Source organism: Mustela nivalis (genome assembly GCF_964662115.1).
Source record: "Mustela nivalis genome assembly, chromosome: 2".
NCBI lineage: Eukaryota > Metazoa > Chordata > Mammalia > Carnivora > Mustelidae > Mustela > Mustela nivalis.
The window spans coordinates 145,946,835-145,966,617 of NC_139021.1; the positions used below are offsets into that span (position 1 = coordinate 145,946,835).

The 19,783-nt window shown below is 43.3% G+C and overlaps 1 protein-coding gene across 3 annotated transcripts; it reads right to left on the reverse strand.

The window, feature by feature from the left end:
* Positions 1 to 1,167: 1,167 nt before the first annotated feature.
* Positions 1,168 to 19,600, reverse strand: LOC309859512 (anthrax toxin receptor-like). Of its 3 annotated transcripts, XR_014308743.1 has the most exons (7): positions 13,735 to 13,822; positions 13,356 to 13,596; positions 6,046 to 6,095; positions 4,715 to 4,786; positions 2,172 to 2,253; positions 2,036 to 2,069; positions 1,168 to 1,518 (listed from the first exon to the last, which is right to left on the reverse strand). XR_014308743.1 is itself a non-coding variant. In XM_082720235.1 (6 exons), exons 1-6 carry the CDS (start codon positions 19,478 to 19,480, stop codon positions 1,505 to 1,507), a joined length of 276 nt encoding a protein of 91 aa, XP_082576361.1. In that variant the 5' UTR covers positions 19,481 to 19,600; the 3' UTR covers positions 1,168 to 1,504. The 3 variants fall into 3 exon arrangements, 1 of the variants encoding a protein (XP_082576361.1); XM_082720235.1 differs by lacking the exons at positions 13,356 to 13,596; positions 13,735 to 13,822 and adding an exon at positions 19,457 to 19,600; XR_014308742.1 differs by lacking the exons at positions 6,046 to 6,095; positions 13,356 to 13,596; positions 13,735 to 13,822 and adding an exon at positions 19,457 to 19,600.
* Positions 19,601 to 19,783: the final 183 nt, after the last annotated feature.

Genomic DNA, 19,783 nt, shown 5'->3' on the forward strand with positions numbered 1-19,783 from the left:
CAGTGGTTTGTTCCGGGTGGCATTTCATGGGCAGCACAACCAGATGTGAACACAGGTCTGTCTGACCTCATGGTCTGTGGCAGTATGCCCCTACAGTTAGGAATGCAGAGGCCAGAGCAGGCCTCTGGGTCTGCATATGGCTAGATCCAGCTCAGTGCTGTTAGCAGTGGAAGAAATGTGCTTCTCCCTCCACTTCCGCTGTACTGATCCCCAGTGGGCACACACAGAGCCCATTACAGAGAGGGGGCTTCTGTCCCAGTAGTCACTGCATAGGAGTTCTCACCAGACTGACACAGAGACCCCTGGATGGGGAGAGGGCACCCTTGTGAAGTTCCAGATGTGAGGGAGAGGAGTTCCCCATATAACCACTGGATGAGATGTTAGCTGTATTTCTATGGATGCCTTCTGTCTGGCTGTGTTCCCAGTATGACCCTGGCCATTGAAATGTGTCCAATTCTTTAGTCATCCATTGATATAATGTTTCTCTTCTGCACGTTGCTGATGTGGTAAGTTACACTGATGCTTTACATACTGAATCGGACTTGTATTGTGGGAGTTGTCTCTAATTCTTCTTGATGTGCTGTGCTTTTTATATATTCTCAGATTTCATTTTACAGTGTTCTGTTGAAGGTTTTTAAATATATCTTTTCTTGTTATGTATAAACTTTTGACTGTGAGATTTAAAAAGTAATGACACTGTTCTTATTGTGGTAATCATTTCACGATATATGCATGTCAAGTCTTTACATGGAATACCTTAAACTTATACACAGGTATGTGTCAATTATATCTCTATAATAATGGGGAAACAGTTATTAAGGATATCATCACACCACAACCCATGCTTGACATGCACACTCCAGTGAAACATAGCTGTACTACTATGCTCCATGCACACTCATATGCCCAAACTGTTTCTGTACAACTGTGTTACATGCACATATGACACTCATGCAATAAACTTTGGCACCCATATCTCGAGCCTTCTCAGCCTAAGAGAATGAACCCTTTGAGTACAAAGTACCAAATACATGGAACAAAATGCTGGTAACAACTGGTTGGACTCACTTCAGACTTAGTCTCCTCAAATGCCTTTTTTTTTTTTTAAAGATTTTATTTATTCATTTGACAGGGAACACAAGTAGGCAGAGAGGCAGGCAGAGAGAGAGAGAGAAGCAGGCTCTGCACTGAGCAGAGAGCCCGGCGCAGGGCTCGATCCCAGGACCCTGGGATCATGACCTGGGCCGAAGGCAGAGGCCTTAACCCACTGAGCCACCCAGGCGCCCCTCCTCAAATGCCTTTTGCGTCAGTGGTCCTGTGTTCAGAACAATATCAGACTGGCAGCACTGTTGCCTGCAGGAGAAATGGGGAGTGACTCCATTGGTAGGGGCATAGAAAATGAGGCTTTGCAGGCTGCTGGAGCCACAACACTGCTCCCCGTACCTCCTTCTCCAAGTGAAAAGTGCCAAGACCTCAGCACCTGCCATCACAATCATCTGGAGGACTAGAAGGCCAGATCTGGAAGGAAAAGGAGCCTTAGCCAGGATGTTAGATGAAGATGGTCTGGGCAGAGCACAGCCTTTCCCAGTGTTGGAAACACAGTCGCAGGATGATATCAGCCAAAGGGAAGGAAAGGAAGGGAAAAGAGCCAGGACCAGAAATGTAATGGAGACAAAGTGTGGGCAGCAAGGGGGGAATCCATCACTTTTTTCGGGAAATGGAATCTTGTCTGCTCTAGGTCCCCTGGCTTTTCCGTTTTCTTGTTCAGGCATCCCAAGTATATAGTTCAAGCACCTCTCAGTTACCAAGAACTTAGAAGGTACACATATGGCCTCATATTACTCTGAGACACATCACTAGGGATGGTTTTCATTTTCAATGCACAGAGGAGGGAGCCATGGTCCAGAGAGGACAGAACCTTGCTCCAAGAGTCAGTGATAGTAAGGGGCTGACCAGGGTCTGCACCAGACCTCCCTGAGGCCCAGGCCTGCTCTGCCCCCAAACCTGCCCATAGTGAAGTCAACAGGCAATTTACCTTTAGCATTTTCTTGTTCAATATGCTCATTTGCCTGTAAGGAAATGAAAGAGTATTGGGGGAGGACAGTGGGAGGACCCAGGAATACTCTAAAAACTCCATAAAGCAGAAGTCATCAGAACTCTAGATTCGGTACCTTTTTAAATCCTTCCTGCATATTTGTGGCTCTGGTAGGCACTATATTCTGGAGTTTAGTGAGCCCATCACTTATTTCATTTCTAAAAAAAAAAAAAAAAAAAAAAATCAGAAAAGTGGTTGAAGTGTAATTTGGTCTTGATATTAAAGGCAGCCCCAAGCCGTTCTGGAGCCACTGTGCAGTGTGTACATGTCTGGCTGGCTGGGACAGGACATAAGTCAATTAGCTGGGTCATGACGTTCAGCCCCCTGTCCTTGCTATTGACAGGCCATGCTCAGGCCTCCACTGTCTCCATTCGGGTGAGCATAGGGTGGGGGATGCTGCTTTGCTAGTCCCATGGGTATGGCCTGGCTTTCTCTGCACTCATCACTGTGTCAGGCACACAGACCTCGGGGACCCCCAAGGCCTTGCCTTGACCATCCACGGTCAATATGGGGCACAACCATGGAGGTGTCACTGTGAATCCTACTCACAATGTGATGGGCAGGGATGCTAGAAGTTACTAGGTCCCTCAGGAAGGCACACTGTCCTCCAACATGTAAGGCTGAGTTTGGGAAAGTCATCCTTCTGATTGATGCTCCTGCTCTGTCCCATCCTCCCTTGCCACAGACCCCTGAGGTTGACCCAGTACCCCCAAGGTTCTTTCCCTTCTGGACTGGTGCTAAAGGAAGTAGCAAGATGCTTTGTGAGTACACTGGGGCTCCTGAGCTCATGTACTCCTGAAGAAAAAGGCCAAAGCCTGGGGAAGTGGCCCTGAGGAGTGATCCCCTGGCAGCCACGGGTCTGTGGCCAGACAACTGCTGTGAAGGCAGATCTCATAGGTGGGATGGGGACATAGGAGGGGCTAGGTGTTTAGGTTCAGGCCAATCCCATGTGACAATCTGGACTGGCACAGCCAGTCTAGGAGAGTGTGGACCCTGAGAAGGCTTCTCACTGTGGGAAGTGCAGATGTTGCTGTGGGGGAGACTTAAGAGCCCCAGGTCCAGCCCTGCCCAGCCCACCCAACCCAGGAGGTGAGGCCTGGGACCTGAGGCCAGTAGAGGCCACACCAGGCACTACCCAGCCCAGCAGAATCATTCTCCTTCTTCTTGCCATATTTTGGATTTTTTTTTCCTGAACCCTCAAATATGGGGTAACTCTCATCCCTTCTTAATCTCTGGCCTAGGAGCCCCCTGGCCAGGCATACACTTGCTTTCCCCAATGCCCCCAAGGAAGTGTTGCCTCTCCAGCCCTACTCCTAGCTCTGAACTTGGAAGGAATACAGGCTCTTATCACCCTCAGACAGACTCCTCTTAAGGTATTACTCCCTTGCCAAAACATAATTACTCATCATTTCCACTCTTCTGGGCATACTGATACTCCTGTACCTTCATTTGGGGAAGATGTCACTATATTCACTGTCCAGAGAGGACCAGGAGGTCTTCCTTAAGCCCCCACACAGCTTCTCACATCTGGGCCCTGAGACTCTCACCTTGGAGAAGGCAGAAGCCTTTCCCTCCCCAAAGGACGGCCCTTCCACCAGAGCCCCATGCCCAGTAGTCTTGCATCTCTCTGCCACCTGCCAGCATCACCCCCAATGAACATGCTTTCTTCCACCTCATATGCACTCAGGTCTATCTGTTCTAAACACGTAACCACACATATGCACAAATCCATGCCTCCACTAATGCTTGGAGCAGCCAGCCCACGCCCTGCTTCTCCTGGAGTCAGACATGGGAGTGCTGTTTCCATGCACTGACATCAGCACTCTGCTGCTCCTGATTGGTCTCCATGGTATTGAATGGCGGCTCTATGTTCCAAATCCTGTGTCCATCCAGTTCTAAGGGTGCTCAGCCTCTTTTTATGTATCCCCCCTCTCTAAATTAGGTTTCAGCCATTTGTGTTCATGAGAATCTTAACCACCATAATTTTCCACTTTCAGACTTTTGGTAAACTGCTGGGCCCACCATGGTCCACCTAGGATGCAGGCACATCATGCCTTTCTCAAGTGCCCTATCCCAGCCTTGTGCTCAGAACCCTACTCATGTGCTCTCTTGTCTCAGACCCACCAAGGGAGCAAAACCCCTCCACTGAAAACATCGATACTTCGATGCTGCCCATCCCTTCCTTCCTGTGTCTGATCTGTCTCCCATCCACCCCTCCTCCCACACTGGACCAGGGCAGAGAGTGATACACAACACAGGTCACTGTTCATAAAGTACCTGCACATCTGCTCCATACAATCCTAGGAGTCCTCACATATAGCACATTCTTCAAAAATCAAATAGCATGGAGGAAAGCATTCAGGACAGCTCTAGGTCAGGGCTTAGAGTGGTGGAGATGGTCTAGCAACATATCATCTGCCAATGTCAGTGAAGCCAGGGCTCAGAGAAGGCTAGGGAGCCAGATCTGGGAGTCAGGGTGCACAATGAGTGGACCTCAAGCCAGAGCAGCCTGCACTCCATTGGCCTTTCCAATGTGGCTTCAGGGAATAATTCACCTTCCTGGCTGTCCCTGAGACTCTGCTCTTCATGTCTGCCATGGGGGATCCAATCAGTGCTTACCTGTCTGAGGTGAGCTCCATAAGGGTGTGGCCCTGTGTGGAGTAGGTAGTGAAGGGCATCCGCATTTTCAAGCTAGGGAGGAAGCATGTGCTTGTGAGAAGCCATCAACACAGGCTCAAAATGATGCCAATAAAGCTAAAAACAAAAAACAAAACAAAACAAAAAAAACACCCCAAACCACCCCCCCCAAAAAAGTTTCACTGCAGCCAGTGAGAGGCAGTCTATGTCAGTTTCTACAGTTCCCACTATAACTCTTCTGATTTCAGGTCCATTTCCCAAACACTGGAAGTTCCCACAAATGTAGTGAAAAACTTTGAGGCTGGTAAGATGTGTCACCTCCTCAGAATAGAATGCCAAGATGGCATCCTGCTCCCTTCTTACATTCTTAAAGAATGTATTCCACACACACATGCACATGCACATACACACACACACAAAGAGGCATATACACAACATATCACAAGGAGATAAACACCTTCACATTCCTGCATGTGGAGCTCGCCCCTGTCTTCTCTTCTACTTTAACATTCTTTGGACCTTCATTCCCTTCCCTCCTAACTCCTTCTTCATCTCCTTCTCTTGCCAAAGAAATTATTCTCTTTCTTGGAAGCCATTTATATACATCCCTTCCTTTCCAACTAATTTTATCCACTTAGTAACAGACTTCTTTTTATGAAGCACATCCTTGATCATGTGAGACCCCTACTCAAGAATCCTATACTTTCTATAGGAAGTAGGAATTTCCAGCAGGAAATTCAAGCCCTGTGGCTTGGCATTAAGAGCCCCTATACTCTTGGCTCCAAGTTGACTGGTCCAGCCTCATCTTCAAGTCTTCTCCTGACTAAACATATTCTACCATTTCTTCCACAAGACATCTTCTTAATGGTTCCTGTTACTTTGGCTTTCCCCATTCTTCAAGGTCTAGTTCAAATTTCCACATATTCTAGGTAATTATCCTTGACTTTTTCCTCTAGGAATTCTTGCTTTTACCTTTATATTGCCGTGTAAGACTTTTGTCCCTTTCTCTTGGCCATTGGTATCATTTAACCAGGTGTTCAGTTACTGAACTACTGGTCAGTGTGCTTTAACTTCCTTTCCAAGCTGGTAAGGTTCTCAGAAGTAGACTATGTCTCCTTTAATTTCGCCTCTCAGGCAAGAGCCAGCAAAATCTGCTGAGAAGCAATGGACAATTTGACTTTCCCTCTTTCCTGTTTCAGAACACCATTGTGAGCACTGTGCTTTTGGCCTGAGGGACTCCCATGTCCACTGAATCTAAGCAGCTGTGTATCTTCCTGGCAGAGGAAAATACCCTGCAGCATGGAGAGCCTTACTTTGGAAACTTCTTCACTGCATCATCCAATTGTTGTTCACACTCTCTGACCTAAAAACAAAGACTTGAGTCAGACAGAAGAGGCATATACATTGGGTGGGAAGTTTCTGCCCAATACCTCCCATAGCTCCTTTAGCAAGTCCTCTTTATCCCACATAACTGAAGTCTGCCACGCACCCTTGGTGACCTCTTTAGGTCACCCTGGTGGTGATTTTCATCAGTGTGAATGGTGGGAATGTTGAATAACCAGACCCATATGCTTGGGACCATGTGAGTTCCAGGGAGGAAGGACTTTGGGTGGCAAACCAGGATGGTTGGTTTGGTTATGGTAGGTGGTTACAGTAGGTGGACAAGAAATGAAGGAGGATACATTTGCTGGAAAACACATTCTGATTCTGACATGTTAGCTCTCTTGGTTCCCCATTTTCCTTTGGAATAGCTATTAACAGCCATATGCTCCTCATCTATTCTTTAAAGTTGTATAGTGGGGTGCAAGGCAGGGCTTTTGGCACTGCATTCTATTATATACCTTTTTGAACCAACAGATACAGCCTCAGAAGGTAGCCCAAGCCAGTCCTGTAATCCTCTGCTGTATTCTGGATTCTTGGGTATCAGGCTACCCTTACATACCTCCTTAGATTGGGGATCCATTGTAACCCTAAGTCTGACCTGCCAACCATCCCTCATGATACACACAAATTCTTCTCACACCTTCATGGTTTCCAGCACTCACAGAGCAGGAGAGACATTCCCAATAGGGGACTACACCTCAGGCCAAGAAGGATGTGCTACTCAGACAATTTTATTTTCCTCCATCCTTCAAAGCTGAGCCACTCTGGACATGAAAGGCCTATTCGAAGACCACTGCAAGAGGAGAGATAGGAATAGACCTGGGACACTGATGTTCTGTTGCCATCATGCGCTGACCAGCAAGGAAAGCCACAGATCCTTCCTCTCCCTATTTTCCATTTCTTACTCATCAGCTCCCACCTTAGTTCCTGGATAGTGAAGATGCTGAATGGGGGTGGAGCCTTATGATATCCCCTCTGTCTAGATGAGAAGTTCTTAAATGTGCTCTACCAGCCCAGGGTTCAAAGATCTTTGCAGTCCAACATACATAATCTATAGTTCTGTACTAATTCAAATTTATGATTCGCAAATGAGGTTCACTAAGTGTTTTGGTCAAGATCCGGCTGATGACAAAAGGTGAAACAGTTGGATGCCTAGCCTAGACTCTTTTTCTGGATCTATGACAAGTCATGTCTTTCCCATGTCATATGAATTAAAGAAACCCACAAGGAGGCCCTTCCTTTTTCCTCCAGTAATGACTACATCAATTTCCAAGTAAGATAAAACATGGAAATATTAATTACTCAACATAAGTTTATCTACATTGGTCTTTTATTACAGAGGAACTAAAGCTATTTGGGTTTAATAAACATGTTGTATGCAACACTGAAAAGTTTATAGTGAGGAAGAATATACTTCCAGAAATTATGAAATGTATTCATAAATTTGCCAATCTTCAGAATCTTGGGAGAAGAGTACATAATAGCTCACCTTTCAGTTTTCACTAGTAACTAAAGTTTCCAAGGGCTAATAATTTTAATTAATATATGCAATTAAAACTACTAGAAATCATAAGACAAATGACTCTCTACTGGGAGAACAGAAAGTATTTTTGTTAAGAAAAGGTATGAGATATGAAAACGAACTTTTGTTAAGGGAAAATAAAGTAAATTTGTTCTAAAGAGGATGGTCATTTTAGAATGGAAAAAAAAGGAATAGAAGATAAAAACCAAATGGAAGTAGAAAGCAGAAAGCAAGATAAAATATTATTTAGTAAAGCTGATGAAAAATGAATGAATTTATTGTTGGGTTTTAAAAATAATGGTATACCTATGCAAAATTAAAATGTAATTCTTTCTTTTGTTGAACAGAAAGTTTTCTTAAACTATTGGTGTGCTCTTAATAAGAGATTAAGAAAGGTTGTTATTTACCCTGTAATCTATTTTGAAAGCAAATATATTTCATCTTACCAGAATAATTTCTTGTGCTTCATGTTGTCATTATCAGGTCTTTGATTATTTGGGGTACTGAGCCTTCTCTATTAAAAGAGCTAAACTTTTTTTTTAGCAACTATGTAACTTTTTAAGTTTGCCTTAGAAATCTTTGTCACTTTTGTTGAATAGCTAACCCAGATCACCTTTTGATATTTTTTATAAACTTCCCATAGAAATTCTAAATGAAGTCCTTTTGATCTTGAATTAACTTTGATATATATAAGAATGTCCCTGGAACATCTCAAAAGATTTTTTCTCTCTTTATAAAAGATACATGTTAGACTAATTAGGTTAATTTAACATGTCAAATTACATGGGAAACATTGTCAAATAATAAGTGATGCTAAACCTTCTTTAGGTTATATTTGTATGGATATATGTTACTGATATGTGTTCCAGAAATTGTATGACATTTCTAGAAATCTGATATGTGTTGGTATAATGTTATCAGTCATAATTTTAATTATTATCTTAAAATGTTTGTCAGAAAAAATAAAATTTTCTTGTCAATTTCATTGTAACAGACTCTCATGAAATCTTTCCAATTGGCTACCTTTAAGTCTTTTGACATTTACAGTTATTGTTTTACTTTAATGCTTTTGCAAAAGTGCTTCCTCTTCAAAGAGATTCATGAAAGGGACTGACAAATACAGGTTTTCTTTTTCTTAAAGATTTTATTTATTTATTTGACAGACAGAGATCACAAGTAGGCAGGGAAACAGGTAGAGAGAGAGGGGGAAGCAGGCTCCCTGCTGAGCAGAGAGCCCAATGCAGGGCTCCATCCCGGGACCCTGAGATCATGACCTGAGCTAAAGGCAGAGGCTAACCCACTGAGCCACCCAGACACCCACGAATACAGGTTTTTGATAACTTTAAGAACATACTTTCAGCTGGTTATACTACAAGAATTTTTTTTAACTCTAATTGAGAGAATTATAGATTCATAAAACTGTTAACAAGAATTAAGTACACAGGACTGAAAGAACTGATAAGGATGATTATAATTTTGTAAGACTTTGAAACATTGCTGTTTTGTCTACATTTTGTTTTCCAGAGTTAAGAAGCATCATTTCTCTTTTCTTTTAATCTATCTATAACATAGCATTTTGCTAAAGCAAATTTTTTACAACAAAAATGGAATACTGTTGGCCTTTGTACAACATGGGTGTTAGGAGTGCCAACCCCTTGTGGAGTTGAAAATTCACATATAAATTTACCTCCCCTCAAAATTCAACTGTATTTTAAATCACACTGTGATTTAAAAGTAAGGTAGAAGTTGCCAAATGACTAGAAGTGAAGGGAAGGTGGAGGAAAGATGTAGGGAAGGCTGTAACAGCAAGCAGCAGGGTTCTGATCTGTTCCTGGCCCTCTTATGTGAAGCTTAGATCATGGAGATCCCGAACTGATAGGCATAAAGAAACCAGTTCTGTGGAGGGATTCTTGCCAAAGTGGTGGGTCCAGTCACTGGCCAGAGTCAGCGAAGGACTACAGAAAAAAGGACCTCTGGGATGGGGGTCTAACAGAACACCAGGTGCGGGATAGCAGCAGGCAGCAGACAGCAGACAGCAATAGGGTGCTGTTCATGGTGCTGAAAATTCTCTGGGCTTGGTAACTGATACCACCAGGGAACTGGAGGCTTAAGGCTTGTCATAATTTCCTGCAAGTAGGAACTGCATTACCACCACATAAGAGGGGTCAGGTGGAGCAAGTGACCTAGAGAGATGATTAAAAATGCTCTGTCTTCCCCCAGACTTTGCTTGGAAGAAGGGTTCCCGGGGCACCTGGGTGGCTCAGTGGGTTAAGCCTCTGCCTTTGGCTCAGGTCATGATCTCAGGGTCCTGGTATTGAGCCCTGCATTGGGCTCTCTGCTCAGCAGGGAGCCTGTTCTTCCCCTCTCTCTCTGCCAACTGCTCTGCCTACTTATGACTTCTTTCTCTGTCAAATAAATAAATAAAAAAAAAAAAGGAAGAAGGGTTCCCATATTCCTGGGTAGAGAGCAAGGAGTGGTATAAGTACTGCCTGCTAACTGATTCCACCACTGGAACTCTGTGAGCTCCTAAAGGAGGGCATGTGATGTGATGAGCACTGGGTGTTACATGTAACTAATGAATCATAGAACGCTATGTCAAAAACTAATGATGTGCTATCTGTTGGCTAATTGAATTTAAACTTAAAACAAACAAACAAAAAACCCAAAAACAAGAAAGAAAGGGAGGGGAGGGAGGGAGGAAGGAATGGGCATCATTTAAGGATCCAGCTTTGCTAACTTTGGATGCAGATGAGGAGAAATGTAATGTCTCAGTTTATCTTTTAACACCAAGGAAGGTGGCTGTGAGCTCCTCTCCCATCCCCAATGCGCCCACAGTGACAATGTCTAGAATTCCAATGTCCTTAGAATGAATGGATCTTGAAGCTCTGCTTCTCCCCTCTACATCAGCTTCTCTTTCCACATCCATACCACACAGGCAGGAGCTGTCTTGGGGTCAGTCCATCCATTCTCCTTTCACGGGACACATCTGCCCTGGGATCCTAACCATTTTTCCCTAGCCTTTCAGGCCTCCTGGGAACTCCCAAGACCTTCCCCTTTACACTACAGCTGTTACTTCCATCCTTCACTCTTTCTTACCCATGCTCCCCAAGGAAGCCAACTGGCTCTAACAAAAACAGATCTGATCCATCTCTCGTCTGATAAGAGCCCTCCTTCCATGAACTCCCAGTTACCCTTAAGGTGAAGTACACACCTCCTCCTTCAGCTTAAGGTTAAGTACCACTCCCACCCCCATCAGCCTGTCTTCTTCCTTCACCCTCTTTCTCCTTACACTTGGATCCTCTGGGATCCCCTGAGAGCCTCAAAGCTCAGGTCTTTGCAAAGTCCACTCCCTCTGCCTGGAGCTCCCTGGCTTTCACATACCAATAAGGCAGGCACACTGGGACAGTCACTCATTTTCATCCTTTTCAGTCTAATGAATGACCAAATAAATAAGGAATCCAATGAATAAACTGGAAGCAAACCTTCAAGACCTTCCTACAGGTGACAGATTCCTTTTATATTTAAGATGAGCACACGTATTCTCAGAAATTTACCCAGCCTTGAAGTCTTTGAAATGGGCTTTGGAATCAGACATTTCGGAGTGTCAGTTCTGGTTCCATGTCTCTCTCTTTGAGGGATCTGAATCAGGCAATGCCAAACCTAAGGGCCTAATTCCCTGCCCTGAGAAGCCTCCCTCCCTCATCAATAAAATAGGGATAATTACATTTATCTACAGTTGTGAGGAAGATTCAGTGATGAAGCTGTTTTCCTACCTTACTCTTACCCCCAGTCTAGAGCCATACTTGGTCTCCCCCATCCAATCTGTCTGGATTCCTGTGAACTCTAGTTTCAAATTAAATGTAGAATCTGACCATTTATCATTATCACCCCTACCTTATTGGTCTATACCATTATCAGGTCACCTGTGGACCTCTGCACCAGCTCCTTACTGCTGTCTTTGTGTCCACAAACTATGATCCTTTTAGAACAGGTTCTAATCACATACTTCTCCTCTGCTCAAAAACATGGTCCCCACACCAAACCTCCTCATAGTCCTATCAGCCCTGCCTTTTCTGACCACCTCTTTAGAATGCCTTCTCACTCCCCCACCTCACACCTTCTTTGGGAGAGAGGAGAAGAGACCAACCCCTATTGTTTAATGTTGTGCAGCAAACTAGCTTAAATGATACTGAGAAAATCACTTGACTCTCCAGAATCTGTTGCATTACCCCAAATAGAAAAATAGATCTTGCTCCTCCAAGCAGGAGGAGGCTTAAAGTGGTCAACACATTGCCTGGCATACAAAAAGTGCTCAATTAATATTGTTTTATATTCTACCTGTGCCAAGAGCCCTTCATATCTATTGCAGGGTTGGACTGTGCCCACATTGGGCATAATAGCAGAAAGAGAGGTTTGGACTGGGGCACTGTAACAGGATGGCACCAGAGGGAGCCCTTTGGACTCAATGCTATTCTCTGCAAAAACTGACAGAAAGGGAAACTTCATTTCCTTACAATTCCCATCCATACCCCAGCCCCAATGCCCAAGTGAGAAACCACCATCCCTTTGGGCTATGCCAGGTACCAATGAGGCACAATCTGCTCAGGACAACTCAGAAGTCCCTCCATGGGACAGTGTGAAGGGACTTATTCAGTGGGCACAGTAGCTTCCACCTCTGCTGGCTTTCCTTAAATGCTAGTGGACCGGGCATACATCTCCCCAGTCAGTAGCCTCCATGGAGAATAGAAGGAATCAGAGGCAGTACAGCCTAAGATGCTGCAAGGGCATGCAGGAAGCTACTTCAAACCTCTAGATGCCTCCCACCTTTCTAGGAGATCAAAAATGCAAATACCTTCCCTACTCTACATCCCAGGATGCTTTTTTCCTCCCAGTATGGCTTTGAGAATGACAAAAGTGCAGTAAAATGGGCTCTGGAAATAAAAAAGTGCTTTAACATTTTATTGACAGTCATGTTACTGTTACTGTAGATTTAGTAAAGTTCATTCTCAACCTATTAGAGAAGTTGAAAACGGAACCAAGGTAATGTTTGCAATCTCTCCAAGCATGAAGATCCACCTTCTTTCCTTCTTAAGGGCCACAAATTGTCTAATGCATAGCACAGCTGCCTCGGACAAAACCTGGTCAGATCAAATTATTCTGAAAGTACACACTTTCAGAAAAGTGGTCTCCAAGTTGTCAAAGAAAGAAGGAAAACACTTAGCAGCAGGAAAGCAAAGAACTTCCCAATCAGTGATACTATAAGAATGCCCAATGGAAGCAACATGTCAATCTCTGTGGTCCTATAAAAACAGAACTCATTTGGGTATAAAACAACAGACAAAAGCCCAGACCCATAGATAGCTTCTAACAAGTGCTGAGGAGGAGCTTCTAGCAATCACCTCCCCTCCGACTGTTTAAGGGCATTCACATTACAGAACCAGGCCATGCTGATGGAGGGACTGAGAGCCACCCAGAAACTCTATGGTGGCCTTTTTTCCTTTCTAAAAGGAAGAGTCTCAGGGAACAAATTCTTGGGGCTTTCCTTCTATCTCAGGAATAAGGTGCTTAAAGAGGGTTTTATGTTAGGTCTGTCAAGAATTTTACCACCTCCCCTTTCCCAGAGGCTGGGGTCTCCTTGAACACCTTCATGCCAGCAGTGACCATGGGGTCAGAAATGCCCTGAGGGGCACCCCAGATCAGGGTGGGAGGGCTGCTTACGTGTTCAGGATAAAGTAGAGATCAAAGGCACCCTCGCAGGTTTTCACCTTCTCTGTCTTGCTCCTGTAGTACCTGGTGCCCTGGTGGGAGTTTCTTCAGCCTGGGAGGTGGTGCAGGAAGCTCCCTGTGCTCAGCAATGGCAGTGGCAGCAGCAGGAGCAGGAACAGGGAAAGTGCAGGGCCTGGGATGCAGATGCTGCTGCTCCCTATTTTCTTAGCTATCCCTGAGGCCCCACTCTCTCCTGGAGCAGAAGTGGGATTAGTGCTGGCCATGCCCAACCACCACAGGCCTCTGCCTCACCCACTGTCTCCCCGCAACCCCTGTGCCCTGAGGCCTTGTCCCCTCCAGCCCTTTCCCTAAGATGCTCTGAGAGCCCCACCTGGTACCTGCCCTTTGGGCAGAAGAGGCCAATGGCTGGCTCTGGAAAGATGGCCCCACTGCCTTAGTGGCCCTTCCCCTGCCCCCACAGAGGCAGAATTCCCTGTGGTGTTCCTTATGATGGACAGGAGGGTTGGCATGGTGACTTTGTGACCTGCAGCTCTGCTCAGTGTCCTGCCTGTTGACAACCCCATGTGGGAGTCATGGGATCTTTGAATGGGGGATAAGACGAGGCTGCCATTTTTCCCTTATCCCAAACCCTCCAGATGGCCATTCAAATCCTCAAGACCCTGCCCTTTTGTAACTCAAAGCAGGTAGCTGAGGTGGTTTAGATGAGGCCATCCCTGTGGGTGAGAAGGTCCAGGAACCGGGATACTAGAGTACAATAATAGTCATTGGTGTGAACACCCATGGACATGGAAGGATCTAGAAGGTCAAGAAGGTTTGTGCAAGTATTCCAAAGTCCTTTGTGAATGAGGGACACTCCAGTTAGGTACTGCTGTGTAACAAACCACCCCAATGTAATGACATACAAGAGAACCATTTCCTATGTGCACAGGTTCTGTGGATCAGAAATGCAGAGAAGGCTGAGAGGGGATGGCTTGCCTGTGCTTCATGGAAAAAACACAGGCATGGACAACTCTGAGTCAAAAGTGATTGCAAAAAGTCAGTAAGCAATGTAAAAAGCATTTAGAAATTCATTAACTGATTTTATTTTCTTCATTTTTTATATACACAAAACAAGAATGATATATACTAAATATCCTTCTAAGTTTAAAATAGATCTTCCAATGTTTATTATATAAAAATTACAAGTGATAAAAAGGCAGTTTTGTTTTCTTTTTTGGGAGTGGTATTTAAAACCATGGAACATCTTTTTTTATTAATTATTTTTATTAACATATAATGTATTATTTGCCCCAGGGGTTACAGGTCTGAATCGTCAGGCTTACACACTTCACAGCACTCACCATATCACATATCCTCCCCAATGTCCATAACCCCACCACCCTCACCATACCCGCCCCCCCCAGCAACCCTCAGTTTGTTTTGTGAGATATAGAGTCTCTTACGGTTTGTCTCCCACTTGCTCCCATCTTGTTTCATTTTTCCCTTCTCTACCCTCCAAACACCCCACTCTGCCTCTCAAACTCCTCATATCAGGGAGATCATATGATAATTGTTTTTCTCTGATTGACTTATTTCACTCAGCATAATACTCTCTAGTTCCATCCACACTGTTGTAAATGGCAAGATTTCATTTCTTTTGATGGCTGCATAGTATTCCAATGTATATATATACCACATCTTCTTTATCCATTCATCTGTTAACGGACATCTAGGTTCTTTCCATATTTTGGCTATTGTGGACATTGCTTCTATAAACATTTGGGTGTATGTGCCCCCTCAGATCACTATGTTTGTATCTTTAGGGTAAATATCCAGTAGTGCGATTGCTGGGTCATAGGGTAGCTCTATTTTCAACTTTTTGAGGAAACTCCATTCTGTTTTCCAGAGTGGTTGCACCAGCTTGAATTTCCACCAACAGTGTAGGAGGGTTCCCTTTCTCCGCATCCTCTCCAACATCTGTCCTTTCCTGACTTGTTAATTTTAGCCATTCTGACTGGTGTGAGGTGTATCTCATTGTGGTTTTGACTTGTATTTCCATTATGATGAGTGATGTTGAACATTTTTTTGATGTGTCTGTTGGCCATCTGGATGTCTTCTTTGCAGAAATGTCTGTTCATGTCCTCTGCCCATTTCTTGATTGGAGTATTTGTTCTTTGGGTGTTAAGTTTGATAAGTTCTTTATAGATTTTGGATACTAGCCCTTTATGTGTATGTCTCAATACCATCCTTTTCGATTTATTGACTGTTCTATTTTCTTCTGAATGATTTTCATGTCACCTCTGATGTGTTGCAAGTCCCATGAAGGTATGGATGTGGATCTGTGCTCTCTTATCCATTCCGTGCATCTATCTACTGGTTTATATTGATAGTGTGAATACCACACTATCTCAATTATTATAGTGTGGATGTTTGTATTATTTTTCCTTGCTGTCCCTTCCTCTCGTAGAGAAGAACTGTGCTTCCCTACCACATTAAGGACAGGCTTGGACTTGATTCCACCAGTGAAATGTTAACAGAAGTACATGTGCCACTTCTGGACAGACACTTTAAGAATCTAGATATGATTCTGGTGGACCCAACAGCAATCCCAATGGTAGTGCCCTCCTGGGAATCTGAGGTGGTTGTATATATGTGGGAGAGTGAGAAACATGGGTAGAAAATAATATTTGTGCCTTAAGCTGATCAGATTGGGGGGTTGTTATCAGAAGACAGCCTGGCCAAATATGATACACACAGGGCATTGGTTACTAATCTAGCATACAGAGGTCTACAGCAAGTTCTGGCAGGGGCAAGATAAATCAGCTACCTTATTTTTCTTATAGCCACTTGTTCTTTCATGTAAATCTTAGAATCAGATCATCAATTCTCCACTCCCCCCAACCCTCTTAATATTTGATTACAATAACATTAAATATATAGATACATTTGAAAGGATTTGAAATTGTCATCTATTTTTAAAAAAATAAATAAAATAAAAAAATTTTTTTAAATTAAAAAAAAAATGAAATTGTCATCTAGCCTCACCTATTGGTGAACATGGCAATAGCTCTGTTTGGTCTTTTTTAACGCTTTCATATAAACTTCCCTACGAACATCTTAAACTATTTAGCCACATGCCTTTCTATACTGTATATATACCAATATATGTCTGCTTATGCACATGCATACATATATACACATATACTTACATACATATACATATACATATACATATACATATAGCTGCTATTATAAATGGCTCAGTGGATTAAGCCTCTGCCTTCGGCTCAGGTCATGATCTCAGGGTCCTGGGATTGAGTCCCACATCGGGCTCTCTGCTCAGCAGGGAGCCTGCCTCTCTCTCTCTGCCTGCCTCTCTGTCTACTGTGATCTCTCTCTGTCAAATAAATAAATAAAATCTTTAAAAAAATACAGTTTTTAAACTGTTAATTGGTGTTGTGGACACATTTATTAATTTATTGATTATTCAGCTAACTTGCTAAACTCTTTTATTCTAAAATATATCTGTAGAGCCATTTGGGTTTCTATAAAAAACAAAAAACATGGTGCTGACTAGTTCTCTAATGACATGTTGACTGGAAGATGTGATAGAGGCATTCTTGATTTTAGAAAGAATACTTCTTTTTTTTTTTTTTAAAGATTTTATTTATTTATTTGACAGAGAGAAATCACAAGTAGATGGAAAGGCAGGCAGAGAGAGAGAGAGGGAAGCAGGCTCTCCGCTGAGCAGAGAGCCCGATGTGGGACTCGATCCCAGGACCCTGAGACCATGACCTGAGCTGAAGGCAGCGGCTTAACCCACTGAGCCACCCAGGCGCCCCTAGAAAGAATACTTCTTTTGGTGGACATCTTCTAACAAATTAGGCAGTTTCACTACTCTTCTTAGTTTGCTACAAATCATTAATGAGTTATCTAAGTTCTTTTTCTGACCGTTTTGTGATGGATTTAATTTTTCCAGTAATTTATTAATATGATTAACTACATTAATGTGTACAAAACCAATTTTAATATTTTATAAATAAACCCAACTTGGCCATGATTTCTGTAAATACTGCTAGATTGAGTTTAATATTTGTTTAGAATTTTTTTTTATTTATGTACATGAGAGAGGCTGATCTGTAATTTCCTATTTTTGTGCTGTCCTAACTCGTTTGTTAGGTAATAGTAGCCTCAGAAAATGTGCTTAGTGTGTTTTTGCTTTTCTTTCCAAGATCTTGGAAATACTTTCAATGTGATCCTAACAATCTGCTCCATGTATATTTGGTATAATATCATCTGTGTCTGGTGTTTTCTTTGTGAGAATTTTTTAAACTACTGGTATCATTTATTTAATGTTTCCTGGACATTATATATTATTATATATTATATATTATATATTATATATTATATATTATATATTCTTGATTTGTGTTCCCCAACCTCAATTCATATTATGAAGCTCTAATAATGTGACTATTATTTAACTATATATCTAATATATAATGTCACATTACAGTCACATAGTACTCTATACTATGAGGAAGTGATTCACGTTAAAGGAGGTCATTAGAAATTGGCTCTCATCCTATAGGTCTGGTTTCATAAGAGGAGGAACTTTTTTTTGTGGTACTTTGTTATGGCAATCTGAGGAGACGAACACACTGGCTTATTTTGTGCTTGTATTTCTTTTATCAGTCATTTAGATACCTTTTTTTTTTCTAGGAATTTGGACATTTGTTTCCATGTATTGGCATAAAGTTGTTCAGAATATGTTTGAGTTTTCTATTTCAGCTCTATCTGTAGTATATCTTTTTAATTGCTAATATTACTCATATCATTCCTTAGCCTATGCATTCACAACAGGGAGCATATTGCCCCAAGAGGGTGAAAATATTTCTTATGGTTTTTAATTACAAAGCACAGTACGTAAAGAAATATACAGTAAATTCTTGGTATTAAGATTTCATGGGGGTCTATAAGGAAAAAAAAAATTTAAAAGCTCCTGGGGGAGGTTATAATCATCATCATAATCATCATTGAGAAGCACTGTCTTGTTTTATAATCAATTTCATTAGAATATTATCTATAGTAATAATCTTTTCAAGTAACTATTGGCTTTGTTTTACTACTTTACTATTTTTTGGTGTTTATTTTTTCTCTAAAATATTCTCCTTTTCATTTTCTTTGGGTTTCATTTTAGTATTCTTTTTCAAATACTTTTAGGTTAATTATCAACTCATTTATTTTTCACCATTTTTTCTCCATAACATAACCATCTTTGGCCACAAATTTTCCTCTAAGCTTCTCTTTCACTAAAGCTATATAAATACTCACATTAGGGATTTGATGTCTCATTTCCAGATTCATCAAAAGAAAAGTTTTGCTTTGTGGATCTTCTTTTTTTTTTTTTTTTAAAGATTTATTTATTTGACAGAGAGAAATCACAAGTAGACAGAGAGGCAGCCAGAGAGAGAGAGAGGGAAGCAAGCTCCCTGCTGAGCAGAGAGCCCAATGCGGGACTCAATCCCAGGACCCTGAGATCATGACCTGAGCCGAAGGCAGCAGCTTAACCCACTGAGCCACCCAGGCGCCCCTGCTTTGTGGATCTTCTAATGTATGTTCTGAATCAGCTTCCTCCCCACCACCCCAGATTTACCATAAAACATTTTTTTCTTTTTTGACGATCTTATTCGTTTAATAGATGCTCCAAAACCTGGAGAAAAGCAATGAACCTGTCCCCTTCTGTCCCTGCATCCCCTGCCCCCTACGGGCATCCAGAAAACTGACTGAGTGACTGAAGGAAGGACGGAGCAGGGACTCAGGGCTGTTCTCTCTTCAGTCCGTCAAGAATCTCCTTTCCTCAGTCTAATCTGCTCTGCACTCCCTCGCGCTCCAACAATGGGACCCTCACGTCTGGCTGCCATTGCAACCATTCTGGTGACCTGCTACACTTCTCCAATCTCTTCTCACCTGTCACTACGAGCTCATTCGAGTCCTGTCATGAATGTCCCCCCTCAGAAGCCGTTCCCTTCCGCCGCCCAGCGGCGCGTCCCACCTCCGTGGGTGCTTAAGTTCCCCGACACCTTTGCTTTCTGTGAGGTCGCAGAACTCACCGTGGTCTGGCGCAGTGCTGCCATCTCCCCGCAGAGGAGTCCCCGAAGCAGAGGGACAGTTCCAACGAAGTTTGGGAGATTCTCGCGGCGATGCAGAGACGCAGTGGGCTCCGCGGCTCAGCGGGCAGGAGGAAGAATTGCCCGGACTCCACCCGAGCCGCAACCTGGGACCCCGGGCCCCACGGAGAAGTCGCGGCGTCTAGGGCGGGTGAGCAGAGGCAGGGGCGGCTCCGCCGTGGCCTAGGCGTCACCTCCCTAGGCACTCGGTGGCGTGGCCCGCATCGGGACGCTCGGCTTCAGCCCCGCTGCTGCGAGGCGTGGGCGGAC

Coding starts and splice junctions, on each gene's coding strand:
- LOC309859512 (XM_082720235.1), bottom strand. CDS start 19,480: ATGGCAGCACTGCGCCAGACCACG. Junction 4,787..6,045: donor GCAGTGAAGAAGTTTCCAAA/GTAAGGCTCTCC, acceptor CTTCCTCCCTAG/CTTGAAAATGCGGATGCCCT. Junction 2,254..4,714: donor ATGGAGCTCACCTCAGACAG/GTAAGCACTGAT, acceptor TTTTTTTTTTAG/AAATGAAATAAGTGATGGGC.